Source organism: Ptychodera flava, chromosome 2 (genome assembly GCF_041260155.1).
Source record: "Ptychodera flava strain L36383 chromosome 2, AS_Pfla_20210202, whole genome shotgun sequence".
Taxonomy (NCBI): Eukaryota; Metazoa; Hemichordata; class Enteropneusta; family Ptychoderidae; genus Ptychodera; species Ptychodera flava.
The window spans coordinates 4,977,562-5,002,229 of record NC_091929.1 but is presented as its reverse complement, the minus strand read 5'-3'; the positions used below and the strand labels follow the sequence as shown (position 1 = coordinate 5,002,229).

At 41.4% G+C, this 24,668-nt stretch overlaps 1 protein-coding gene across 4 annotated transcripts; it reads left to right on the top strand.

Moving 5' to 3' along the window:
• The first annotated feature begins 103 nt into the window (after positions 1-103).
• Positions 104-23,044, top strand: LOC139151868 (deformed epidermal autoregulatory factor 1 homolog). Of its 4 annotated transcripts, none has more exons than XM_070724901.1 (8): positions 104-477; positions 1,006-1,270; positions 1,916-2,130; positions 3,086-3,200; positions 4,195-4,325; positions 17,175-17,306; positions 18,242-18,400; positions 19,181-23,044. In XM_070724901.1, the coding sequence occupies exons 1-8, from the start codon at positions 295-297 to the stop codon at positions 19,421-19,423; spliced, it is 1,443 nt and encodes a 480-aa protein (XP_070581002.1). In that variant the 5' UTR covers positions 104-294; the 3' UTR covers positions 19,424-23,044. The 4 variants fall into 4 exon arrangements, with proteins under 4 accessions (XP_070581002.1, XP_070581024.1, XP_070581016.1 ...); XM_070724923.1 differs by having other exon boundaries at positions 114-477; positions 1,916-2,121; positions 19,184-23,044; XM_070724915.1 differs by having other exon boundaries at positions 114-477; positions 1,916-2,121.
• The last annotated feature ends 1,624 nt before the right edge of the window (positions 23,045-24,668 follow it).

Here is a 24,668-nt window from a genome sequence, read left to right as displayed (position 1 = left end):
TCCCCAGACTCTCTTCTCGCCGGTAGCGCAGAGGAGTCTGGGTAACCGAGACTAGCTGGGGTAGGGGAAACTGGGATGGTATCTTCCATGCGCTTGCGCAATTAGATATCCATAGCGAGGCTGCCGTCGCCATCGGACTACAAAAAACGAAAATTTAACGAACATTTCCGAAGACAAAACTCCCAATTTTTCTAACTCTTTTAGGGAACATTTTGGCGCAAGATTAATTTTACCAACTTTTTAGCACTCCAACATAATTCTCTGTAAGTTTCGCCGACCGAGAAGTTCGCAGAGATGGAGGCGAACGAAGTGACGGAAGTGGCCGTAATGTCGGAAGGCATCGACATATCCGAAGAATTACACCCGAATAGTGATGACAGTGTCCATGCTGTTTACACTAGTACGGAGCAGACAGCAAGTAACGATCAAGTGTTTACAACCACTCCGACAGCAATACTCACAGCCGAAGGACTTCAGGTAATTCAGAGACATAGCTTGATCATTGCTTTGAACCAAAGCTAGGCATCTGTTTTCGGACTTCTTCCCAGGTTTTCGCGCCCCTGGGTGAGAGTCTGCAAAACGTGTTTTTTCTCTGCTACACAGAACTTGAAAGGCGAACAAGAATCAGATGTGGTACATGGTGAAACATACAGACATCATTCCCAAATAGTATGGATACACAAAAATCGCTGTTTTTATTACGTGCTACCAGGACAGCTTGAACATTCTCACCTTGTTCATTCAATAAGTGCATACCAGCTAGATTAGTTATTTCAGGTGCATGCAATGACGGTAGAAGCGCTGCCCCTCCTGCCAATGTTATGTATTCAGATTAGGACATGTACATGTAATGAACAACATCGAGAATGAAATAAACTGTGCCAACTCGAACAGGACGAATGAGTTAATATAACAAATAAATTCTTAAGTGTAATTTAAGGATAACTGTTGCAGTCGTGGACGACTTGTTTCATTTTATGCATCGAAATGCGTTTTACTCGACAGGTTCATGAAGGGCACCCAGCTCTCAAAACTACACACATAGTGACGGTTGTACAGGATAACAACACAGTCGCCACCGTTGCACTCGATACGTTGAAAGCACCTCAGACTCCTCAAACACCTATAACGCCAGCTACACCTGCCACACCATATTCAGGAAAAGACAAGCCGTCGAAATACAATTGGGACGATTCGGTTCATCTTCCAATCTTACCTGTTAGATGCAGAAACCAAAGTGCAGAGTTACACAAGTGCAAACTCGGCTCAGGTATGTCATAGCTATTGTGCCTCAGTCAGGTCTCTGTAGCTATCTGATGTGGTGGATCTTGTTGCAGTCAAATGATACCTTTACATATAAACAGAGCTCACATTTCCATCTTGGTTGGCATTACAATCAGCAGTACGGCCATTGCAACCAAACTGAAATTGTGGCTATGCTGTTGCCTACAGTGTTATTACAATATTTTCTCCAAGCTATCTTCATAATGTCAAATACTTTCTTCTTAAAAAAATATTGAGTACGATTTGAAAGCAAGAACAAGTTAGCTATCAAGCAACACGAAGGATGGCACAAGGCTTCCTTTGCACTCATCAAGAAATTTGAAGTGATGCCTACTGAGATGGTGTTGCTATGATGTTGGCTAGTCCTCATTTTTAGGGCCAAGATTAATCTTGGCCAAATGAAATCATCTTTGTTGCCGTATGTTGGTTGAAGTTCCTCAAATATTGCCTTATTGCAGCAGATCCTCACAGAAACACAAGGTGTACAATTTGGTGAAGCCTTTGTTTATATTAGGTATTTATTGTCAAGATACAAATGAAACCTCAGTAGATGGAGCATAAGTTATTCTGTGATAATTTGTTAAATGTTAGTGACAAAATGAATGTTAATATGAAAGCCATTTATTTGTAGGTGGCCGTGGTCGTTGTATCAAAATGGGTGACACATGGTACACGCCGACTGAATTTGAATCATACTGTGGCCGTGGTAACAGTAAAGACTGGAAGCGGAGTATTCGCTACGGTGGTAGAACACTGCAGTGTTTAATAGAGGAAGGTATCTTGCAGCCACATGCTACCTCATGTACCTGTGCAGCTTGTTGTGATGATGAAGCCGTGGTGAGTACAGTTAAGTAAACTTTATGTTGTTACATATCGCACACATCAACATACAGTTTTTACAGTACATACCTTCCCTGACCAGTGTCCAAATTCTGGTCATATTGGGTTTTTCCCTGGAAAGTTATCTTCCTTTAAAAAACAAATTGTCACTAAGTTACAGCCCAAATGTTCTGTTAAATAAATCCATATGAAAATTCTTTATAAATAATGTACTAATTTCAAAGTGGACATTGTATCAGATTCAGAGGTATAAGTGAAGTAAAAGTTTATCAGACAAAGTTGGGTAGTGTAATCTCAAACATCTACAAGACGATTAGAAGTGCGGCTCTTTCTTTGACACGATGCTGTCTTTGATAAGCTTATTTCAAAGACAGTAATCCAGCACATTAATAATTACAATCCAGTAGCAACCAGAATGCACTAAAGTACTAGGATTATTTAAGATTAGGGTACACCCATTATCCCATATTTTTGACAGTGCCAAATCTCAAACATCTTGCAGAAATAATCACATCAAGGGTTTTTGTGATATTTTTGTAATAGTTTGGTTATGGAATGAATTCAGGAAAGTTTTGTCTGTCTCTTGCATTACTTTGTACATTACCACTGGGCGACACCTTTAGCATAAAAGAGGGCTTCACGTGCACTTGACTTCAGAGAAGCCATGCGTCATATTTTCATTGGATACTGTGACAGTAAAGAATATGCCACTGTTTACAATACAATTTTTGACAGTCAACCTGTAAACGCATCGCATAAATGTTCAAGTTGTCAATTCATTGTCCTCCATCAGTTGTGTCAAATCTGTTATATCATCACAGCGTAGGCTCCAGTCTGGAGAAACAATGTTCTACAACAAATCATCATGGCCATATATGTGATAACATTGTGTTGTATTTACATTTGTCACATACATGAAATGAAATACTTGATGATGTTACATTGCTTTCAATTCCATCAGTCTGGTCCGGTTAGACTCTTTGTACCGTACAAAAGGAGGAAACGTGGAGAGAGTGAGAGTGGATCTACACCACCCAGGAAAACAGCAAGAAGTGCGTCTGTTAAAACAAAAGAAAGTAAGTCTCCTTGCTCCATGTTACTAAATCTCTACAAAGTCATTATCTAAGAGGAAACACAAGTGTATGGTATGTGCAGCTAAAACATCAATTTGCAGCTGCTATGACATGCTGGCTGTCTCCTGATATGAAAAACAAATATGATTTCTGTTCCCCAAAAAAACAATTTATGGACATGTAAGTTACTAATATCAACCCAAAAAGTGTTGATTTGAGTGATCTTGCATGTTCTTCTCTGGTCATTTGCCCAAATACAAGGAAACTTAAAGACGTTTGGCAAGAATTTGGACAATACGCCTACATCCTCAGGTAATGTCACATACTGTACACGGCACATTTTTGGCTTTACCCAGTCCATACATAATCCAGAAGACATCTTAGTTCGGTCATGATAATCGTGTTTTGTAATTGTTTTGCTAACATTTAAGCTGTCAATTCCATTTTTGTGCAGTTTGTTGCCTAATGAGGATATTTTTACCAATAGGCCAAACCCGGAATTCGAATCGACCACGGTACAAACAAAGCCATGTGCGCAAACGCGCATAGACGTACGTGTATTTCCATACGCGTTAGTACACATGTGGGCTTGTTTGTACCGGCATCACGTGATTATTTGGGCGTACTGAGTGTGTAGAACGCATCGCGTCCTTTTTATTCCGGAGTAGAACCAATTGTTACTTTTGCCAACCATTCAGCAGATTTTAATACTCATTACTGAATGACAAAAAATATGGACAATATAGTGGTAGGAGCATAATTTGTGTTGCACAGCCATTACGTAAAATCAAATGCAGTTCACAGTGATAAGGTTTTTTCTGACATGTTCTATGCCAAATATCAGTGTTACTTTGAATTTCATTAGGCAATCTGATAACATTGGAAGAGAACTGAAATGCTTTGTATGAGAAAGTTTGTAGAATGAGTAGTGAAGTAGTCCAATTGATATGATAATGTCTCCCTGAAAACTGATTTGTTTATACCTATGTCATTGTAGGATCATTCAGTGTGGATGAACGCAATGGTGAGATTACAGTAACAGAGAACAGTAATGCAGTATTGCCACCAATGACACCAGCCACACCAAAACCATCAGAGACAGAGCAGTCATGGTGGCATCTTGAAGAGGTATTCTCACAGTCAAATTTTACCATTTTGTATTCTTCTCTGTGCCCTTGAACATCTATATTGTGACTGTGTAGTGTGAATGCATGTACTCCCATCTCTTAGCTCTTGCCGCTCTGAAATGTCTGTTGTACACAACTGTGCCCTCAACGGTCTTTATGAGAGAGGCTATCAGATTGAACTGGGCAATAGCAAGGCTCATTGACTTTACCATCTTGCTGAATAAGGCTACTTTTAACTTAGAAATGTGCAGCCAAGGTGAGGCTGTGAAACATTTTGAGTTTGTTTAGATCATCTTGTTGTTATCTCTTAGTCTTCTTCATAAAGTATGACGAAATACAAAATATTAGACTTGCCAAAACAATATATTATGTATACTGATAATATACCATGTTACCAAGGGCAAGTGGATACCGGTAATAGATCAGGCTATAAAACCAGCTGTCAACAATATTAACCCTTTTCCTGCCAAGTCGGTGAAAATCCGCTTGAAATTCGGTGTAGCCAGAATCTAAGTACTGGTGACCATTATTCTACCAACCCGGTGGAAATCGGGCCCTTTTTGGGTACCCCCTTTCCTGCCAAGTCGACGGCACTACGTTTTGCTATCCCCTATGCGTTTAGGGGTCATCCGAGGACAGGTTTTCTGACAAGGAACGCCTTTTCCCCTCGAAATGGGTTCGCAGGGAGTCGATAGACAGGGAAAGGTGCAGAAACCTGTCCGCCAGTCCCCCACACCCGAGGGGGGCTGGTTTTTTTTTACCGCTTTTTAGCGGACTTGGCAGGATAGCATGGTGACGTTTTCTGGCGGAGTTGGACGTACTTGGCTGCCTGGCACTATAGAGATTGCTGCCCAACTTTACAAACTCGGCAATGCTAATCTAGAAGGCTACCTCTTGCAAACGACTTGGCAGATATGCCGATGGTGCGAGACGAATGTCACTTATTCAGTTGTGCGTGACTGAAAATGAGAACGTATTTTTGACGGGACGGCTCGACTTGTTCCTCCGATGGAACGGATATGAACGACTCGGAAATACCATTACAAACTGGTGTCCGACGTACTAAGCTGGGCTTCAGCTCTGCAAGTTCAAGCCAGGCAACGTCCTTCACCGCCTTGGCCGTGCCATTCAATGGACGTAGCTTTGGATTTTTTATTTATTCCATCGTCCGAAGTATTGGCTCTGGTTTGCAGGCAAACGTATCCTCTTGCCGACGCATTGGTAACTACGTACGCTGTTTGCGTACAGAGAATTCAAAGGGCACATAAGGTCAATGCGTAGTGACTGCTACGGGGATACCGCCTGCAGGGACTGCTTTTGTTATGCAAACCAGCTAGCAGTACAATATGGCTGCCAGGCATGTGGACACGTCGATGGCTAGAACAATGGAAGCATATTGCGTTGTACCCATGCATCGCAAAAGTGAGACTGACGACTTGGGTGTAGTGACTGGTTATCACTGGTTAGCTGCAGCCCAAGCCATGTCGGTACAAACCCGTACCTGACTGAGGACCACTCGATTAACCCTTTTCCTGCCAAGTCGGTGAAAATCCGCTTGAAATTCGGTGTAGCCAGAATCTAAGCAGTGACGGCCGTTATCCTCCCAAGGCGGTGGAAATCGGGCTACTTTTTGGTACCCCCTTTCCTGCCTAGTCGACGGAACTACGTGTAGCAAACCCTTGCTCGCGCTAGGGGTCGTTCGAGGAAGGACAGGTTTTGGGCGAGGAACGGCGTTTGCTCTTGAAATGGGTTCACAGAGAGTCCAAAGCTACCCAGCCAGTCCCCACCCCGTTGGGGGACTGGTTTTTTTGGGGGGGACGAGTAGCGTACTTGGCAGGTTAGCACGGTGACGTATTCTAGCAGAGTTTGGGCTAACTTGGCTCTGAGGCACTACATAGATTGCGGCCGAAATTGACCGTCTCGGCAACGCTAATCTGTAAGGCAACCGCCTAAGACCGCCTCAGCTGGCGGTGCAATTTTTTGCCAATGGTGCGAGACGAAAATCACGGACTTAGTCCTGATTGACGGGAAGTGCGGACAGATTTGACGGACTCGGCTTGATTAGTCCCTGACATGGAACTGATCAGAACGGACTTGAGCGACATTTGTGAAGGGTAACCACCGCTTTTAACCGACTTGTTACCTTCTCGAAAATACTACCCACTCAGATGTCGGACGTTGTCGGCTGCACTTGGCTCTAGACGTTCAAGCCGTGCAACGAAACACACCGCCTCTGCCTTGCCATTCACGAACATGGCCTCAAAATTTGATACCATTGTTCACCTACTTGGCGGCTGTTAGGTGCGTGAACCGTTGTTCACCGACTTGTTACGCTATGTTGTCCCTGTGAAGTTCGGCTAACGGCCGAGTCTAACGGGAGTTGGCAGACCTGTGTTTGGACCGTAGTATGACCGACTCAGGTAGAGGTACCTGTCGGTATATTCCGAGTTTTACGCACTCGGGCGTCAATGACGGGTTGTCATCACCGCTGATGACGTAGAAGTGCTGGCCACATTATTTGAAGGAGCCATGTTTGCCCAACGGACGAGGCCGAGACAGCTGTTGACAATTTTGGCATCCTTCATCTTTGACCGCCTTAGTTGGGTAAGCCGCTCAGCAGGCGACGGTTATGACCTAAACAAGCCGCTGAAGCACTGTTCGTTGCCGTACAAGAACGAGACGGCCAGTCCATTACTGCTTAATGGGCGATCTGTCGGGTTGGCTTGTCACCGACTTGGATGACAATACGCCCTGCGCAGGCGTACTTAGAAGGGACATGAGGTTAAAGATACGGGTTTCCTACCCGTACTAAACATGGGCTTGGGCCAACGTCCTTGGGTGGCAGGTGCGCATGCCACGTACCCAGCTGGACGGAATGTCAAGTTGAGATGCTAATGACATTGACTATGTTATGCTAAGTGCTCGAGGGATTTGCATTGCAAATGAGTATTATTAGCATATCAAATGGTGCGGACAGGCAATTTACATGACGGGTAGGAATGTCAGTGCCGGTTGGTGGACTGATTGCCGTAGGTCCATTATAATAACAGGTGGCTGCATATATAAACACCCCTGCGTCCAATCATGTCCAGGGCTTTGTTTCCCTGTGGCTTTAAAAGGGTGGGACCTGCTAGTCTGTCGACACTGTTCCAGACATGAGCTTGACGGACCGCAAAAGTTTTCTGAAGGCGAGCAGACGACTGAAGCTCAAAGATGCAGAGTCTCCGGGCGGTAGTGGTAGCGATCGTTGTGATGTCCCTAGTAAACGTTCTAAGAAGTCGGGCAAGAAACGCTCCCGTAAGGTGAAGCTATCTCCGGCTGAAAAACCCAGTGGTAAGCGTAAACGTAAGACTGATCGTTCTGCCGATGAGGATGATGACGGGTCACCGGTTGCCAGTGGTTCTCACCCGGCTGCTCCGGGAGAGACTACTTCACCTGCAGAGACTACATCTGCTCTTGTGGGAGATACTTCACCTGCACAGACTACGTCTGCTGCTGCTAGTGAGACAGTTAGTAACGAGACGGCTGATGCCATTGGTTCTCCCCCGGCTGCTCCGGGAGAGACACCACCTGTTGCGTGCACCATGAGCCCTCATCCTGCGTCAGGAGAGGTTCCTGTGCCCAGTGCGAAAGAGCTTGAGTCCTCGTCATCAGCAGAGGCTGCCCAGCCTGCTCCTGCCATAGTTTCGTGTGCTGCGATGTCCCCGCCGAAAAAGATAGATGATGACGTTGCTGCTGTGTTGGCGGAGGACGACACCCCTCCTGTCTGGCGTATGTCGGAAACTACCGATGCTAATATATTTGAGGAGACCGATTTTGACCATGAGAGAGGACCGACCTTCACCTTGCCCAGCCACTCCCGTGAGATCGATTACTTTTTTAAGTTTATTCCAGCTACACTGATCAGATTGGCAAAGGACGAGACTAATAAATACGCCAAATTCCACCAGCGATATATCGCTAGGAAGATAGATAAATACTGGCGTAACGCTGACTACCGAGAGGTGCAGGCGTTCATTGGCGTCTTAGTCTGTATGGGTATCGACCGTAAATCATCAGTGGAGGATTATTGGTCTAGCGATCCATTTCTGAGAAACCAGGGTATTTCTACTGTGATTACCCGCAGTCGCTTTCAGCAGCTTATGCGATATTTTCATCTGGCAGACCCAGAGAACGATCCACGTCGTGATCCTGATGAGGCACGCCGCCGACGTCAGTGTCAGGAGGATCCCCTTTATAAAATCAATCCATGGATGGAGCCCATAGTTGACAGGTGCGTAATAATTATAAGATGGGTAGAGAGATCTCCATCGACGAGGGCATGGTGCGATTTAAGGGCCGTTCTAAATTTACGCAGAGATTACCGCATAAGCCTGATCGAGACGGTTTCAAGATATGGCAGCTGTGCAACTCCACCACTGCATACATCGCTAACTTTGCACCGTACCTAGGTGTGAAATTTCGGGATCGGACTGATGGGAGACGGCAGGAGCGAGGTGTGGTGAAAAGAATTACGATGGAGCTGGTCCGGCCATTTTGTGGATATAATCACAGCCTATTTTGTGATAGCCTGTTTAGCACGGTCGTTACTGCTAGAGAGCTGATGGAGACCGGGATCTACATGGTCGGGAGTTTTAACCGCCGTAATCGTCGCACCATGCCCCCTCAATTAATTCCGCCGGGTAAGAGGAAGCGCCTTCCTCTGTCTGTTGGGGATATGAAAGCCACGACCAGAACGGACTCTCGTCTTAACATCACTGCTTATCAGGATAGTAACGCTCAGGTGCTGATCTTGAATACGGTCTATCCACCCTTGGAGTGCGTGCCAGTGGGGAGGGAGACGAGCAGCGACAAGTGCCTCTGTCGCTGTATAATTATCGCCGGTACATGGGAGGTGTCGACCGAGCCAACCAGAAGCGCAAGTACTTTCACACTGGGCGCAAGAATCACAGATGGTGGACATATCTGGCATGTTACCTGATTGATGTTGCCCTGGTAAATGCATATATATGCTTCAAGCATGTACACCCTGATAGTAAGCTGACCCATAAGATGTTTCATCTGCGTGTCGGGAAACAACTCATTGGCGGTTATTGTGGGCGATCGCAGCCCAGTGTGAGAGAGGTCGAGGCCACTGTTTCTCTTGCCTCGTACATAAATCCACAAAATCAGCCGATGCACGTTGTCAGCCGTTTGGAGGGGCGGCAGAAATGCTGTAAAGTGTGCAGCAGAGAGGGTAAGACCACTGCGAGCGGATGACTGTCTGAGACGTCCAAAGGATGTAGTCTGTGCGGGGTTCATCTTCACGAGGGCGAGTGTTTTGCGGCTTTTCATCATCGCATGATGCTACGAGGTAAGAGGAGCGTTGGCGTGCAGACCTCTACTCACACAGCCCCGACGACACCCATCAGCAAGAGAACCCGACGTAAATAACGGACAGGGGACAGCTTCGCCTAACAGTGGCTTGACTGTATTCTTAACACGGACCATGATCACATTTTGAGCACGGTTGTGCCGTTTGTTTGTGCTTTACGATCCCGCTGATTGTAAATTGAAACACGGATTATTTTGTACAATCCCCCGATTGTAATCTTTGTAACACGGACCATGCACTCGGACGTCGAGACAGACTCTGAGATTTATTATTCGGCATAATGGATCGCATATTTTCGTTTGTTTTGTTTAGACGGATTATTTTGTACAATTCCCCCTATTATAATTTTTGTAACACGGATCTGCCACCCCGATTGTAATTTTTGAAACACGGACCATGCACTCGGACGTCGAGACAGACTCCGAGATTTATTGTTCGGCATAATGTAAATTATTCCCGAATAAAATACTATCTATGATCGCATATTTTCGTTTGTTTTGTTTTTACCCCCACTTTCGTTTTTGGCAGATCCGTAAGGACGCTATAGTAATGGATGAACGTGCGTTGTATCACGTGGGAGGGGCACAGCCCAACGGAGGCTGTGCTCGTGCAACGTAGACGTTGTACCAACCATCTGTCGTTTGGGTTAGTGCATAGAGCAGTTGCACTGTCCAGAGCTAAGGTGGTACAAAACTGCACCTTAGTAACAACTGCACAACTAACCTGTTGGGAAACGGTAACACTAACAAGCTAAGTGTGCACTGAACTGGCCAAACTACGTACACGCCTTCCTTCAATGGCGAAGCTATGTCGTTAACCAGTGTTCTCCACGGCGCCTTTTAAGTGGGCGGTGCGCCCACTTTAATTTCACGGCCGCCCAGATAAAATCTACGCCGCCCAGTTTAATTTTCGGCCGCCCATGCTCTTGAAACCCACCGTCAGCCTTTGTTCTGGGGTGGCGGGTTTGGTTCACGGCAATGTTTTTATGCCGTGCTTTTGTTTGTTTCTGTATTTAATTTCAATAAGGTGTTAATTTAAATCAATAAGGCACATTTTGCTGTTGTTGTATGTGTGAATTTGTCATTTTAATACCTCGTCAAGATATGTCACGACGACCATAGCGGAAGAAAGACCGCGAGAGAAGCTCGACCGACTTGTCAACCCATTCACACAATCACCGTCCCGCCACCCGGACGGTGACACAATAAACTGTGCGGTCGCATCAAGATCTAAGTGTTGTCTCGATTGATTCTGCCGAATTTCCCCCAAGAAAGTACACATTCTTTTAACACCCTCAAATTCAGGGTTCTCCCAGCCCAAAACAGCGTCGCGGCCCGCGACGCTATTGTTCAACCCTTGACTCCACCGACCCATCCAAAGAAATTGTAAAGGACAGAAAAATTGATATAAAACCATAGTCAAAAGACAGCAAAAGTCAGCGACGATTTCTGCTCTTACTTGACGAAAAATTTGAAATCAAACTGATTACACATTCCCTAGATACAGAAGTGGCAATTTGGTGAAATATCTGTTTGACTCACATCTTGAAATAATAAGTAAACGTGGAACGAAGACATGTATGCTGCCGATCAACAGCGTAGCTTACGGAACTGTCTGTCACTGCACCGGCATGCGTTGGCTGCACGTAAAAGCAAGTCAACTTTCCAAGATCGAACGGTCAGTATCTTGTGAAAACAGCAACATAGCAATGAAAATTGTTATAGTCAGCGGTAAAAACTCTTAACAGATGGAGCGTTACTTGCTGTAAACAAATGAAAATGCATGTGAAGAGAATAAAATCCCAGATCGCGTGCGTGAATGAAAATATGCCGTAAACAATGGCGGATATGACATCAGAGTGGGACTCTTCTATTTTGGTACCGGGGGTGCGCATTGTCAGAGAACCCTGATAAATGTACTGAAAAACGTAGTATTTTCCTAGCGATGCTGTCACGGGAACTTCGATATCTCATTGTTTTACATCTTTTAATAGTTTCTTTGATCTGAGCAGTTTTACCAACTTTAACGGTATATTTTACTCTCCTAACCTTTCTTTATTTGAGTTAAACAAGGGTAGGAGCTTATGCAACTTAGTGAGGATGTACTGAATTTTGAAAAAATCAGTGGAGGGGCTCTGCTCCATGAGTACACTGTTTTGTCAATTTTTGGTGAACACAAACTATATGTAAATAATATGTAACAGGTCTGACCTGAGAGCGAGCTCAGCGTAGGGTATATCGTCATTGATGTTTTCAGGCAATAGCATGCTAATTTCTGTGTTTGATGCATGTTGCATATCTTGGCCATTGAGGTTGAATTGTTGTCAATTGTTTTCTAGAATAACATTTATAGCAATTTAACTCGGAAATGCCAAGTTCACTAACGAAAATTATTTAAAACTGGTAAATTATATGATTCCGATCAGTTTATTGTATTAAACAGGGGCGGGAACAGAGGCAGGCTAATGTAAAATACGTACTTGATCCCGTCGGTAGCTCTCAGCACACGATTTTTAATTCTCGCGTGAGTTGACCGTTCGTTCTCGCGAGAGTAGGCTTGTTTCAAAATGGCGGCGCCTAGTGATGACCGAACCGGGCCTTCAAAAGTGATCGAAAATAGTCATTTTGAACCAAATTTCACACTTTCTTTGAAACAGAGAGATTCTTTTGTCGGAAATACACATTGTCGAGTAAGATTTGTGGTAGATGATATCTTTAATTTCACGCAATCCGTGTAAAAGTATTCAAAATGGCCGCCTCCATGGAAGTGCTCTCTTTTCAAACTCGTAGGTATATAGAGATTCCATTCTAAATTTCTTGTACACACGTTAGTCTTAATGCTCGCTTTGCGAGCGGCCTTTGGCCGCTCTCGCTGCGCTCGCTATTATGCAAATGATTATGTTAATATTATGCAAATGAATATGCAAATTAGCCACCCACTTAATTTTTTTATTTGTGGAGAACACTGCGTTGACACTACGTCAAAGCAGACTGCACTGTGCCACTCTTCCAAGTTGTTCAAAGTACGTGGCCAAGTGACACAACCCAGGGGAACAGGACAGGTTTGAGGGTGCTGCCGCACCCATAGCACTAACCCCTGGGTCTTCTACTAACCCACGAGCGAGGTGATGTTTCCCCGGTGTGGACGTGCGTGCCGGCGAACGAGCTTTACTTCCGCAAAAGTAAGCTAGAAAAGGGCATAAAAATGCACGTCCCCCGGGGCAAACAACGCCCAAGACCTCGTCATTTTCTCGACACAACCTCATCAGCGGTTGCCCCTCTATACGGGCATGCAAAAATTTTTGAAGTCTAACACGTATATGGTCGGTAATCCCCGAAAATGCGGTATTTTCCCGCCAAATGCCTGGCAGGAAAGCGTGCAGGAGAGCCTATCTTCTGTAGACACGGAAAAGGGGGCCGGTTTTGACCGACTTGGCAGGATACTGGACAGGGGCGCTCGGCAGGAAAAGGTTAAGTCAGTAATGAACGGTAACACTCGTAAACCAACTCCCAACTGAGCTGGCTAAACTACGTGGAGCTGTGCTTCAATGGCTCAGCCATGTCGTTAATACAACGGCAAAAACGTAGTTTTTGTGCTACTCTGCCAAGTCGTTGAAGGTACGTATTCAATTGACCCTACCCTGGGGAAACAGGACAGGTTTGCCGGTGCTGCTGCACCCCTAGCACGACCCTCAGGGTCTCTGACTAACAGACGAGTGAGGTGATGTTTGTGCCTAGCGGACGTGCGTAATACTGAAGGAGTTTATTTCCGAAAAAATAAACATGAAACGGCAATAAAATGACGCACTCCCAGGGGCAAACAAAGCCGGTGACCTCAATTTTTTTCTGCAGCAACCCTTGAGCTCCTTCCCCTGTCTACGGGCATGTAGAAATTATCGAAGTCTAACACGTATAAGTACGGCTAAAACAACCCTGAAAATGGGCGATTTCTGCCAAAATGCTGGCAGGATAACATGCAGGAGAGCCAATCTTTTGCAGGCACATATTATGGGGCGGTTTTCTACTGACTTGGCAGGATAACGGACAAGGGCGCTCGGCAGGAAAAGGGCTGTCAACAATATTAAACATTGTACACTACACTTACATAGGCAGCATTGACAAGCTGAAGGGTAGGTGTTTCACATGATTTTGGGAGTTGCTGAACAAAGAATTAACCCTTTCCCTGCCAGACTGTATCGCTTCCCCATCAGCCAACTCAATGCTTTTCTCATGAAAAGCGGTATTGAGCCAAAACCATATGTATCTCCACCCATTTGGCTTGGTCTGTTCTAACAGCTTTAGTCCATAAAAACAACATTTACATTATCTATGATTTCAAGGGCCTTCAAATGTTTAATTTTTGTTAAAATGCACCAAATGGGACATATAGTCAGTGTTCATTCTAGGACGTAAAACAAGGGGCCACTTTGGGCCCATACTCCTGTCCCAAGGGGGCCATTTTATAAAATCGGGGGCCGTCATGATCACACATGTAAAACCCTTGAATTTTCTGCTGAAAATACCATAGTCTATCAAGTCAAGAAAAGGAGAATAGATCGGGCCACCTGTAACCAACGAAGCCTACAGCTAAGTTGTGCTCCGTATACGCAACAGGCCCAACAATGGCAGCAGCAAACTAACCGTTTGGTTTGATTAAATTGTTTACGTAACTTATGTGATGAATTATTGATGTCGGACTTAAACAACTGCACAAATTACTACGGACTCTGATTTTGACTGGAAACGATCATGATCAAAGCTTAGCGCACCGGTAGGATTTCTCTGAGTGGCCCCCGATTTGCAGTGGTCGACAATTATCACACTGATACAACACGAGAGTGTAACCCGTACGACCTACATGAAGTGATCGATACATCAACTTTATACATAACTTGTATGTATTAGCAAATTTACGATCATTGGTTCTGATCTGGCTACTCTGGATAACGAGATATGTCCGACCTAAACTGTGTTGCTCTTCAAAACGATATGGCCGGCCAAGCATGAATGCTTTCCTTGCAGTGTTCAACGTTTCGCTGGTATGGACGATAGACGTTGCAAACGCTTCAATTTAAGGGACTACCCGATCATCCTGGGTTCATCAACTATGATATAGTACTGGCGTTAAAAATCTGAGCGGCGACTAGCTTTTCACGATAACGCGGCGGCCAGAGCCGTTGTTTACATTCATCGATCGTACCACATGCGCACGGCTCCAATACACCATTGCCCCTACATCAGTCCTTTTTACCCAGCTTCCTATGCACCACCATATATGCCGTAGTGGACAAAGGTCAGGGCTCCCGCTACCCGATCGCCAATTAGCCAAATGCGAAAGAAAGTTAAAAATGGCTACAAAAATTCCAGTTTGGCGAACACAGTGGCTAATGAATTTTTCCTGCCCAGGTGCCACCTCAACAAAAAACTACAGCTAACAATAAAGAAGTTGTAAGATGTTGAAACAGTTTACTCTCCTTCCTACAAAGTTGCAATGTATTGAAACAGTTTACTCTCCTTTCTACAAAGTTACAAATTCCCTGGAGCAGACATTGTTGCTGTTCCGTCTGCGGTACATAGAGGCTTTGTTTTGCCTCCGTGAGTCCCGTCCGTCCTTCAGTCTATCTGGAAGTTTAACCTACTTTGCTAGATTCAAAATTTGGCCTGCAACTACTCAGTTTGATAGTAAAAACCGTAATTTAAAAGGAAAATTTCACAAACGGAGCAATAATACAAAGAAAGAGGAGAAAAACTGAGGTTTTCTGAAAGGTCAAGTCTAGGTCATCTCATCATGTGATGTCATGCATGAAGACCCCTTAAGTGTACAATTATGGTTCAAAAGAGCCACCTAGGGTGGTCCAATAGGTAAAAGGTAATTTTGGTGTCTTCCAATTTAAATGGCATTCAGCTTGACTGTCAGTTTTAAATTAAATTTATTAAGAGTCATTGCAAAGGGAAATTGTCAAAAGTAATTGCAGTAAGCATATCCATTGTCAAATCATCACATTTGTGAATTGCAATTTTGCATGTGAACATTAAAGCAACAATTCATAAAAATTGTTAATTCGGTCTATTTCAAACTGCTATAACTTATACAAGAAATTATGTGATTCTGAATTATTTTAATATTTTTGCAGATTCGACCAGTTTAATGATGTAGAAGTAAACATCACCAGACATTTCTTGATGATATTAAAATATCGAGTGAAAATATATATGTGTTAAAATGTTATCATAATCATTAAAACAATGTATACTCTCAAACAGTGAGTAATTTAAATGAACATCTATCATTGTCTTGTTTTACAAGAGTTGTGTTTGGCCAAACCCTTTGGTCTCAAGGAAAATACTCATACTCAAAATGCTATTCAGCCTGCTTGATCACAACTATGACATACAAGTAACACCGGGGCCAATTGTATCTACACTGCCAGTGTGCTACTAAATGCTTTCTCCTGCGCCATTTTTTTTATTCTTGTGGCTAAAACATTTTGGTTATGGAAGACTGCATAAATTTGCCGCATGAGAGGCTTGTAGCTTATGACAAGCTATCATACTGTGAACACTAAATGAACGCCGCAGAAATGTTCTGTACCTGTTGTAATATACGCTTCACTGTGCTACCGGATTTTTAGAATTCAATTGATACCTTATTTTATTTCTGGTGGTAAAAGTTTACCATCTGAAATGAAAAAGTATTTCTATCCTGGAAATGTCATAAAAAACACAGATTATTCAATACAAACTGAACAAATATTTCTTTAATTTAAAAACTATCAGGAACATCATACAAAACATCTCGATTTGTAAAATTAGGAACTCCTGAATGCGGAGAAAGCTGTAATTGCCACGCTTAATTGAGATCATAAACTGGCTAAAAGTTGCTCAAAGTGGCTACAAGATTTTTGATTTGGCTAATCAGTTGGCTAATCATTTTGGTGACTTAGGGGGAGCCCTGAAAGGTCGAAGGGTAACTGAATCGTTTCACATAGCACACTATGACTGAGGTAATGACCTTCGGGGAGCTACGTAAATGTATGAACTAAGTGAACTCTGCGTGGTGATCGACCGACCCATTCATAAAATGTTGCGCCCTTAGTGGCGCATCAAAGGTAGAAATGAGGGCCATTCAAGATTTTTTTGCGCAAATTGCGCAATGGCGCGTCCTAGAATTAACTCTGCATATAGTGCTTCACTAGTTTTAACAAACTTGATCTTGTGGTGAAATATGAACTTGTTAATAGACAGAATAAAAATACTTGAACATACAAAAGAAGTTACAGATAACGTGGGGAAGAAATAACCTGGAATTGATCCATTTTGTGCTATTTATATAAAGTGACAAACGTATAACTCAGAGCAGTCTGAAACATGAAAAATATTATTAATCAATAGTCAATCAGTGACACAATATACCTGTATAGATGTTTTTATCATGGAGACATCACTGTAATTGATACATTTGTTTTTGTTTGAATAGATGGCTAATTCTTTAATCCAACAAGCACAGCAATTGAAGGCGATGATAGAGCAAGCTAAAGCCCAAGCACAGGCTGCCAAAGATGCAGCAGTTGCACAGGCTAAGTTACAATATGAAACAGAAAAGAAAGAGGTAAGGATATCTATTATTGAGTTGATGCTATGACAACACAGAGCTGTATTCTGACAGCTATCAGGTTACATATTACAGAGTCTTGTCTGCATTGATAGCAGTAGTATACAGAGGTGCCTTCTATTATTGTGTCAGATACTGTGTATGCGTATAACAGCAGTCTGTTTTGAAAAGATTGGATAAAGAAAAGTTGAACACTAGCCATGTGACAAAGGATGCATACTGTCACTTTTGTGCTGCAATAGTTGGTATGTACATTACTTTGTAATGTCAAGTACCCCCATAAATTTTACCGGAGTTCATCTTTTATATTAGTGCAATCGTATGAGGGGGACAATAGAAATGGTAGACTTCCACACTATTGACCCACCTTCCTGATCCACTGCAAAAAACAAATCTCCAAGTCAACTTCGCAGAATTACTTTTCTTCTTGCATCAGTGAAATTTCATTAACGCAACCCATCGATCATCGTGAAAAATCATCCCAATGTCGGTTTAATGGTATTGTGAAATTAAAGATTAAACTGACAGGTATGATAGTGATCAGAATTGATTGGAAAAAAAAAGATGCATATCTGGCGATAAGACAGAATTAATAAGCCTATCATGATACCAGTTTGACATTGTGATGAAACTTTATTATCAAGTAGACCTCTTGGCTATTAGAAGTATTAGTACTATTACATGAAATATGTAATCATGCTTGACATTTGGCTCACTGGCAATTTTACCGTTTTAGTTGTACTGGGTTGGTTTCTGTGATCATGTCTGTGTGACTGATAATAATGATCAGTATTGTCATTCATGAAAACCAGCAATGAAAACAGTTGAAAGTTTACTTATGATCACCAAAGCAGTATAAGCTTCTTTGATTTCACATCACATCAACAAAGCAATTAAGCCATTAAAACTATTTATGTTTGATTTGATACCAGGCATTAACACAGTCACGTTTAGAAGCTCAAATGCAGCTATCAAGAGCATTGATGGAAGCCAGGGCAGAGAAAGACTCAGCTGTAGCACAGGCATTAGCTCAAGCTAGAGCTGATAAATTAGAAGCTGTTGAACAAGCTAAATCAGAACAGCTAATCAAGGTAGGTCAACACACTGTAATATATGTACAATGTTAGTGGTATGGCGTTGTGTTTGTGTGTGCAGAAAGGCAGTTGACCCTCTGAGTAACCATCTCATCTTCTTTGCATAGCGAATACTATTCCCATGGACATAGTTTTATGTGATACAGAATGAAAATTTAGTGTATTTAGCAATTCAGTGTGAGATCAGTTAACTGGCCCTGGTTGATGAGTGATTCACCTCAAAGCATGTTATCATTGGATTCCATGTTGTATCTCAGAACATAGACACGATAATCATGATAATCAACTTATTATTATATGATACCAGTATATCAATAGCAAAAATACAGCAACCTGATTGGTCGAGAGGTGAAAATAACAGGGCTATATTCACATTATGGCACAGTTGAAACATGTGAATGAACGTGTGTGTATGTGTGTGTGAAGAACTGGTCAAATCTTGTGGTATATTCATCACTCTGAGTGGCTTATTGCTCAATATAGAGCAATATGCCTTGTATACAAAACATTTAATCAGCCTTTCAGTGGAATGTATGGCAAGAGTTCAATACCATAGCTATTTACAGGAAAATGCTGAATTTCCAAACTACAAATAATGATTTTTAGATGGAAAGCGTTTCTGACATACTCTTCACAAAGACGGTTTGGTACTGTTTAGATGTGAAAAGTTTATGCAAGCAGAATGCTGTATGACATTCTGCAATACTATTATGATGTATTGTATGCTATCTATCCAGAGATTGTCATTTAACTTGAACATTGTATTTTCAATTCCAGCAGACCTGTGTGAACTGTGGTCGTGAAGCACTGAGTGAGTGTACAGGATGTCACAGAGTTAGCTACTGTAGTAGTTTCTGTCAGAGGAAAGACTGGGCTACTCATCAGAATTCATGTGGTCAGAACAGTGCCAGTGGATCACCGTCTCCAATGACAACCACCATTGTATCAGATGCAGGGGAACCACCTGAAGAGGATGAAGAAGATGAAGTTGTAGGAGACGCTGATAAAGATGATGAATAAATGAATGAATGAATGAATGAGAGTTGCAATGCAAACAAGTATTTCACAGCCTGGACTTTGCATTGGAGAGTACAAAGGAACTTCAATGGCACTTAAGCTGCAAGGCAGATGAAGAAAGTCTACATAAGCAAAGAGCTGTAACTTTCACATTCAGTAATGTTGTGTTGTCTTTTGTTGCACGGTGACATTTGACACTTCAGGCCCTAAGTGTGATGCTTTGCCCATTTCTCTCAAACTACTCACGCTTCAAAGTAAGGGAAGCATTTGTAAAAGAAAAGGGAAAAATTTGTTGATAAACTGTGTGTATATACATTTCTGCTTTCAAAGTTCTTTAAAGGTAAAATGATTGTGTAAAGTAGAGTCATTCATAGATGGCTCAGAAAGAAGTTTCATCACTATTGGCACAAAACATAGTGTTTGTAAACTCATTTTACGTTTTCTGTTTACAGTTGGATTTTGAATTCGTTTGAAACCATACATGAAATAGCATGTCTAAAATTCAAGTTTATTGCAGATGTCTGTGAGACATTTGACCAGTATTTCAAAAACTTATTTTCAGATTTGTTTAAAGTAGATCATAACCCTGATTTGGAAATTTTGGTGTTTTTATGAATTCTGTACTCGTATTCATCCATACAATCTTAGAAGCTGTGTATCCCTGTGACCAGTATTGAGTATATGTACAGGTTGCCTTTCATGGCCAATGTCATAACACTTCTCTTTGCTCAAGTAACTACTAGTATTTCCCACGTCTGTTACTCAGTGCGCCCTCTAGGGGCTATCAAGAGAAAACTCACTTGAGGAAGGTTGCTTTGTCAGGGCATTTGGTAAGAGTATTGAATCGCATTTGTAAATCAAATTTGTGACATCATTTTTCTTATATTACATTTCTTAAAACCTTTGGTCCAGTAAGTTGAAATCTCAACAGCAAACAATGTATGCTGAAGCCAACCCAATATTGTCTTCAGATAATAGATTCATCGTAACACACTTCTATTAACTATGGCAAAATGTTCAAGATAACAGAGGTCAACAACAAGTTTGTTGGAACTACATTTTTTTTTCATCGTTTTTTTAAACTATTGAGGAATATACTGGGATAAATAGGTTATTTGATTTGAAAAACAGGTCAAGGACGCCACCAGTGTCATTTACATGCATGTATCCACACAGTTAATGCACTTCAATTTGTAACATTTTGCATGGAAAATCAGCTATGTGTTGAGAAGATGTTCGCAGGGGCATATTCCACCACACATTTCATAGATCTCTGTCCAATCCTAAATTCAGTACGATGCTATTCTTATACCTTCTCACAAGTATTACAGTGATACCAAAATCACTCAGGCTATAGCAAGGCCAGCTGGGAAATGAACGAGTGAATAACAGCTGTTATAAGTTGAAATTGTACTTGTCAGTTGTACCTTATGCCTGTACAGTGCCCATGAAATGGTCTTGTACACAAACATAAGGAACTCTCCTAGTTATCCTTTGACATGGTAGGTTCATTCTCACAGGTCATTTACTTCAGCCATTTGCTGAATATAAGACAAATGAAAGTGTGAAATTGGCACTTCCTTAAAGTTTGACCTGTCATCTTTTGTCGCCTTTCCAAAGACTTCCTAAGTATATATATAGATAATTTCACACTCCCCTGATACTGAAAATGAGACAAGGCCTCTGTATTTTATGACATTATTTGAGGAGAACCATTTTAGTTTTGTTTGAGGTCAGCTATCCGTACTTTGTACAGAAATAGAGTCCACTGCCTACTGCTGTAGTGTAAGATCCAATACAGTAGGTAATACCAGCTGTTTTACATTGTGCTACTAAGCTTGGTGGGAACAATTGCTGATCTGTAGGTGTCCATAAATCACAGATTTTGCTGGCTGTGCAAACTTTTTACCATCATAAATACCGCCCATAAAGTTATTCCATATACAGGGGGAGACCATTTCATAGGCCCTGGCCAGGTCAAGAAATGAGAACAATGTCTTAACCCTTTCACACTATGGTATGGACCAAACCTATTGTTATCCATGATGAGTGTGGACCTCTTTACAGGGAAGCAGGGGTGAATAGATTAAAATTGATGTGTAAAATCTCAAGAGTAGATGAGTCAAGGAAAGATACACATAGATGCCAGACTACGACAAATTGAAATTTATTCATGCAAAGATATTACAAACTGTATGTAAAACCCAAAATCTAAGAAGAACATTTTGTTTGAAAGAGAGGAACTATCAAACTGTTGCTACAGAATGAAACATTGTTATTATTTATTGTTTTTGTGTAAAATTACAACCATTTGTCCTGACAAATAGCACACTTTGTATTGGATTAATTGGATATTTTGTCTGTAATCCCAGTGTATCTCTGATTTTCCGTGAAATTTCATGTTTCATGTTTATGTGGTATACTATCAACTGAACTATTTAGCTAAAAGAATGCCACTGGGTGATTCTACAGAATTTCTGTTGTTAAACTTTCTCAGTTTCACTGTATGACGAAGTGTATGGACATGCAGTTTTTTGAGTGCAACTAACATGACACGTTTGATTCAGGAAAAAGCAGTTGCAATAGTGTTGTTTAATACTAAATAGTCCAGATTTGTATGAACTTGCAGTGAGCAAGTGGGTTACAAACATTTCTGAGAGAATATTTTATACTTTTTGTAACTTGAATTCACTTAACTCAGATGATGTCAGATTGAAAGCAAGGGAAAAATTCCTATATCCAGTAAGGCCTATTTCTACACTGCATTAGCTGTCATATATTTTGCAGTTTGTGTTGATATAAATGGCAGTGCAAGAGATAAAAATACTCATCGAATTCAAACACATTAAGTTGTAAATTTTAAGATATTTCCAGTGGGTATGGAGTATAGGTTTTCTGGGTCCAAAGATATTACAATTTGTTGGACAGATATTTTTCAGCAATATCTCAAAAATTTGTGAAGGAATACTTCAGCTCAATAGTTTACTGTGTGAAATAGTATGAGTAAGTGACATTGATTGCAGTGAAAAATAAAATCATCAAGTTGATGTGCCATTGGTTTTGACAAATTTATCACATTATTATGATTTAAAAGACAAATCTGGCATTGAGCAAGTTTATGGATCAGGTGTTTAAATACGTGGCATTAAGGACCATACCTTCTTTTGGTGGTTGGTATAACCCTCGGCTTACACTGACAATGTTTATCTGAATATTGAGAAACTACAGACAGAATGAAAAGTGTCTTTTCAGCATGAAATTGGATCTTGAAATTTGGTTGATATTACATGCATCAGTGACAATTTTTATATATCATTATCCAAAACCACTTTCCTTGTTTTCCATCTTCAACTTTTTGTCAAACTCATTCCAACTTCCACACCGTGCAACCCATCTCAATCAGTTCTGTTCAACTTTCTCATCTAACATTTTCTTTCCATTTATACCCTACACACAACCAAATTACTGTCTGATGTCTGTACGGTACATAAAGACCTGTGTTGTTGTAAGTGTTACACTGCCTTGATGTTTTGACCAGTAATTTATTACATGTAATTTGGTTTGTTTTCATCATCATCTCACATCAACATTTGACAATAAACACAGCTATTTTATGCATTATGAGATTTGTCTTCAATTGTATTTATGTAATGAATTATTTCTTGACAGGGTTTAACAACAGCCTGCCAAGTGATAATCTTGTGTGGCACTGCATTCGGCTGAGATGAAATATATCACACTTGCTAGATTCATCTCCATATCCCATCAACATGTACAACAGTGGATGCTGTATTTTATTATAGAAAACACCATTGTGTTAATTAATTGCCTTTGATTTATTAAAATCATACCCATAGAAAATTAAGTTCACTTACATCCACATCATTCAAACAGAATATGTAAATATTTGTGTAATAATCTCAGATACCACTCATTTTGTCATGCTGTATGAGAACCTTGATACTCATGTTCATTTCAGAGGAGCATAAACAAGATTGCAAGTAGTTAGCAACTTAAATGAAACTTTCATGAGAATACAATTTGGTTTGGTAATGTGTACTGTGAAAGTCAACATACCATACTGCTACATGCCTTCATACTATTCATCAATTTCAACCTCAGATACAATACTTTTGGTTGGAAAGAGTAGAAAATTAGTAATTATGAATTTGTTCACTCAATGATGCTTAGAGAGCCTGTAGTTGTACTTATTATAAACATTTTTTTCACAACTTGTTTTTATTGTCAACCACTGTTTTCTGTTCCTCTCCCCAAGGTATGTTGAGATATACAGTATTCAGCTTGTCAGCTCAGCCTGTACATGTACAGACTCCATTGTTGTTGCTGACACAAGGCTCACAATGAATTACAACTACAAACAGGATAATATAAACTTGCTTGTCATGAATTCACTGGTGAAGCATGATCCATTTCAGAATCATAATTACAGTAGTTTTAACCATAGACAGTGACAGATCTCACGTCTGTTGATGCTGTAGCAATGACACAGGAAATAAGTTCACTAAAAGAGTCCATACACAAAGACACAAAACAATTCAACTTCTCATGGTTCACAGTTGGTATTTGTTTATTTTGAAAACTATTGGAGTGATATCTGTCTTCTGCAGTGTTATCTAAATGTGTAGATTTCAAGAGGTGGACTGTACACTGGAAAGCACTGACTTTTTCTGAAATGATATGAAGTTCAACTTGATTTCATTTCAGTTGTAAGGTTGATTTACTGAAGGTGTCTCTTCACTCATAAAACTATGTTCATCAGTGCCAAAGTCAGCCAGTATTCTTGAAAAGTTATTACTTGAAAAAAGTTTGCACATACAGACATGTGGTATGACTATAAAGAGAAATGACTTACATAATGAATACAACACTGTTTATTGAAAACACATCTCTGCATTGTTCTGTAGCATCAAAACATCTCACAGATCCAACAGATTATCAGGACGTGGTTGATCCTATTCACTGAATTGATAAAAGTGATCTTTTCCAAAGTTATATGTCGCTGTAACATTGGTGAAGTTCTTCAATCATGTTTGTGTCCCTGTGCTTAAAAATTTAATATACATGTATTGCAGGACATCACTTTCTGATATGCAATAATGGCAGTCCGGGTCAGCTCCAAAATTGGAGACGCTATACCATAATATTTTCCCCCTCTCATTAGCCAATCAGCGGCCAGCGCGCCATCAGTAAAAATTGTATTTCCTGGCAACTTCCACATGCGTCCTTC